At 32.0% G+C, this 3,931-nt stretch overlaps 1 protein-coding gene across 1 annotated transcript; it reads right to left on the bottom strand.

The window, feature by feature from the left end:
* Positions 1-708: 708 nt before the first annotated feature.
* Positions 709-1,816, bottom strand: LOC108339777 (putative zinc finger protein CONSTANS-LIKE 11). The gene is made up of 2 exons (XM_017576983.2): positions 1,144-1,816; positions 709-1,050 (listed from the first exon to the last, which is right to left on the bottom strand). The coding sequence occupies exons 1-2, from the start codon at positions 1,660-1,662 to the stop codon at positions 1,009-1,011; spliced, it is 561 nt and encodes a 186-aa protein (XP_017432472.1). The 5' UTR covers positions 1,663-1,816; the 3' UTR covers positions 709-1,008.
* Positions 1,817-3,931: the final 2,115 nt, after the last annotated feature.

A 3,931-nucleotide genomic window follows, 5' to 3' on the forward strand; every position in this document is an offset into this window, starting at 1 on the left:
TGTGAAGTCATACATTATACAGAAAATCAACCTAATTTACTTGACATGTTAATACACATTTAAGATACCTCAACTTAGGATGAATAATTACAGCCCAAATCAAGAAATGATGGCAATTACGCGTGTAAGATACCTCAATTTTAAAATACCAAATTATGGTATAATATCTGGAAACACCAAGCTGCTGAACAATGCCATTTGCAATGAAACCATTTTATTAGTTAATTGACGAGTTTATGTTCGAATGCAGGCAGGCGACAAGGAAGTGGTGCGCTATATCGCATTCAACTCCTTCTATTTATAGTTTGTATCATTCATTCAATTAGAAATTGGGTTTTGTTCACTTTACACTTATCTCTAATTTGAGCCCTACCTAGTCGTACACGTAAACATAAATGTGTAGTAGCTAGTGATGTGCTTCTTTGATACATTGCACCTTTCATTATTCTTCATTTTGTTCACACACTACACTTGGTTGTGGTTGTGCTGTGAGGTCCTACAACATGACACGCACATCAAACCTAGCACAGCAACTCTCACCTCACACCCTTTTAAGGAAAGAGAAAAAATCTTCACTTTCACACAGCCACACCTTCACCAACGTCTCTAACCACCGCTAAATGCTAACCACTCCCATTTTCTTAATTATAACTATAATCTTTTATCAACTCTTTCTAATTCTATTCTCTGCACTAAACCATACAAAAATTCAAAAATTAATCGGACATTTTATTTAGACATATAAAAGGGTTACAACTTACAATAATCAAGATTATATGGTAACGTTTGTCTTAAATTAGAAACCAATAAAGGAAAACTTGATGTTAAACACACATCATAATCATCCTACAGTAAAAAACCAGTACTCTATTGTAAGCGGTTAGATTATAAGTTAATGATGAAAGAGCTAAAATATCTTGGTCCATCGTACGGTTCAGAGACTCTTGCTTTCCCCAACACGAAACGTCGTCGTAGCGAGTGGTTGAAATCTCCTCCAACGATTCTCCGTCATACGCCACCTCCGTTGAGATGCGCAACCCTTCCAAACCCCTGCTTTCACGCAATAAACCAACATAAATAATTAAATTAATAAATAAAAATAACATATACAAATAAGCGATTGTTAAATTAAATAAAGCAAACCTGCGGATCACGGCCGGATACACCGTCGTCGTTCTCGCGTTGTCGTTTCAAAGAGGATGTTGTCGTTTCCGGTTCACATACGGAAACAGAAGCACCTTCGTCGTCGTCGTTTTTGCACCCGCTGAACGACGACCACTCGCTGCTGGAGGAGCTCGCCGGCGGAGGCGGTGTGGAGGACCACGGCACGACCTGGTTCTCGCCGTCTTCCTCGCCGGAGACATCGTCCTCCTCCGTGCTTGGTTCCTCGTCATTGCCGGATTCGGTCTCGTCCGGTTCTTCTGCGGCGGAGGCGGCGGAGGCGGCGCAGCGGTGGCAGATGGAGGCGGCGTTAGAGAGTCTGGCTCCGGCGGCCTTCCACGGCGTGGGAGAGTGGCACGTACGGCAGAGGAGGGTTCGCGAGTGTCTGGCGACCAAGAAGTTTGCGCTGTGAACCTTGGCGTCGCAGTCCCAGCATAAACTGGCCTGGTCCGACTCGCAGAAAATCCTGGCCGGAAGCTTACACAGTTCGCACTTCTTCATCTTCCACTCACACGAAAGACGATGAAAGTTTGTGTTTTTTTTATTCTTTTCTTTTTCTCTCTGTTTATTTTGTGCGATTTTCTTTTTCTTTATACTTTCTCTCTCCGTTAGAAGATTTGAAGAAAGGAAAAAAAGAAAGGGAAGAAAGAGGCTCTGATTGTCGGCGAAATTTATAAAGGAAATTCCAACCTCTGCCGTTTCATCTTTTTTTATTTCAAAACCAAAAATTTGTTTTTCTTTATAATAATAGTATTTTTTCTTTCTCTTTTCAATATTATTGGAATAAAACGGTTTAATTAGGGTACTCATTGGATCTTTTTAGATCAAGACTAAAGAAGAGAGCATTAACATATAAAAATAATACAATAATAGATAATTCATATGATATTTGAATTGCCAAATTTGAAGTATAAGATATTTGAATAAAAGTGATATAATTCAAATAACAACTCAGAGTTTCACGTAACTTCTTGCATTATTATTCGAATGATGAAATATAAATTTGAATAAAAGGAAGACATTCGAATAAGCGTCTTTGTTAGCATTTTATGTATTTGAATAATTGGTAAAAACAACTTCGAATATTTGATAAGGGACAAAAATAGTTCCAATAACACTTCGCATATTTAAATAAGTTGTAAAAATATTTGAATAAAACATCTAGTGAAGAATTCTATTAAAACAATTTAATTTAAATCTTTAAAGGTAGAAAGGTAATTCTACTATTCTCTTATTTTACATTTATAATTTTTTTAATCAAAAACAATTTAATTTTAATTTGTCTATAATTTCCACTTTATTTACACGACATTGTTCAGTTTTCTCTCTTTGTTTCCTTTTTCTTTTTATATATTTCATTCTCCTTCTTTCCTCACACAATTTGTTTCTTCTTTTTTTCTACACACGAGGTTAACGGTGTAACATCCCTTTTTTTAAATATTTTTTTTATAATAAATGTATTTTTATTTTTATGATAAATATATTTTTAGTTTGAATAAAATCTGTATGAAACTCTGAAAAATATAACGGAGAGAAGTTAAAATGTGAAAGATATCACATTATTTATGTTTAAAATTTCGATTATATAAGTTATTGATTTTGTACGAATAATATTAAAAAATGTGTCCTATGTCATCATTATTACATATTAATCAATATTTAAACACAATTAATGTGTTCTCTTTTGCGTGTAGCAAGGAGTTTTTGCTCTTGAACAGTCCTCATTCATTTTCTTTTTATGAGTCGAATTTGTGTACATCATGTTTTTATTTTAATTTTTGACATCATGATACAACTTTAATAAGCTCTTATTACAATAATACCATATAATTAGAAAAGAGAATAGTTTTTTTTTTTGCAGCAGTAATTTCTTAAATAACGAACTTATGTTAACTTCCACGTATTTAATGAGCGTGGTTTTCTTCTATTTTTTCAGAGATATAATTTCCAGCATTTTTAAGAATAATTTCAAATATTTTTATACAATCATTGATGTTTTAATTAAAAAAACAAAATAAATTAGGTGAAGCATTATTTATGTTAGAAAATTTGTATTTAAAAAAAACTAAATTGAGAATTTTAACTTTACACCATAAAACATTTTTTCTTAGTGAAAAAAGAGAGAAATTTACGTGTTTTAACTTTAAAAATATTCAGAGTTAAAGAAAAAACCTACTTTTGTATATTTTACCTACATTAAATAACCTTGTTATATAGATAACGGTTTTAGTTGACTTTTCAATAACCATATATGATAATATCTTATAATTTTTTAAATAAATATTCAACTTGAGTATAGAAAGATGATTCACTTATAAGTTTTTTATTAAAATTCTCATATAAATGATGTTTAAAAAATTTCACGTATGTAATATATTTGATATGAAAAATTACATATAAAGAAATTATATTTTTCAAAAACCTATTTGCAAGAAAAGTTTTAATGAAAATCTTATTAGTCAACATATGCATATTTAAACAACCCATTTAAGTAATTTTTTTATTTTTTTTTATAGCATTACAACTAGTAGATATAAACGAAAGAATAACAGAATGAACACTGAAAATACGTTGACTAGACATGAGAAGAGGTGTTGTCTTATATGATTCTCGGCCCCAATTTCTCATTTCATGACTTTGATTGATCAGATTATAAAACCAAGCACATGTTTTGTTTTTTTTTTTCCGAAAATTAAGAATGTACTTTTGGTATAATAAAATAATATTAACACGAGCAAATAAGATACGCGGAGAACAATCAGTAAATAAA

Source organism: Vigna angularis, chromosome 5 (assembly GCF_016808095.1).
Source record: "Vigna angularis cultivar LongXiaoDou No.4 chromosome 5, ASM1680809v1, whole genome shotgun sequence".
Classification (NCBI taxonomy): domain Eukaryota; kingdom Viridiplantae; phylum Streptophyta; class Magnoliopsida; order Fabales; family Fabaceae; genus Vigna; species Vigna angularis.

Coding starts and splice junctions, on each gene's coding strand:
- LOC108339777 (XM_017576983.2), bottom strand. CDS start 1,662: ATGAAGAAGTGCGAACTGTGTAAGCTTCCGGCCAGGATTTTCTGCGAG. Junction 1,051..1,143: donor TATCCGGCCGTGATCCGCAG/GTTTGCTTTATT, acceptor GCGTGAAAGCAG/GGGTTTGGAAGGGTTGCGCA.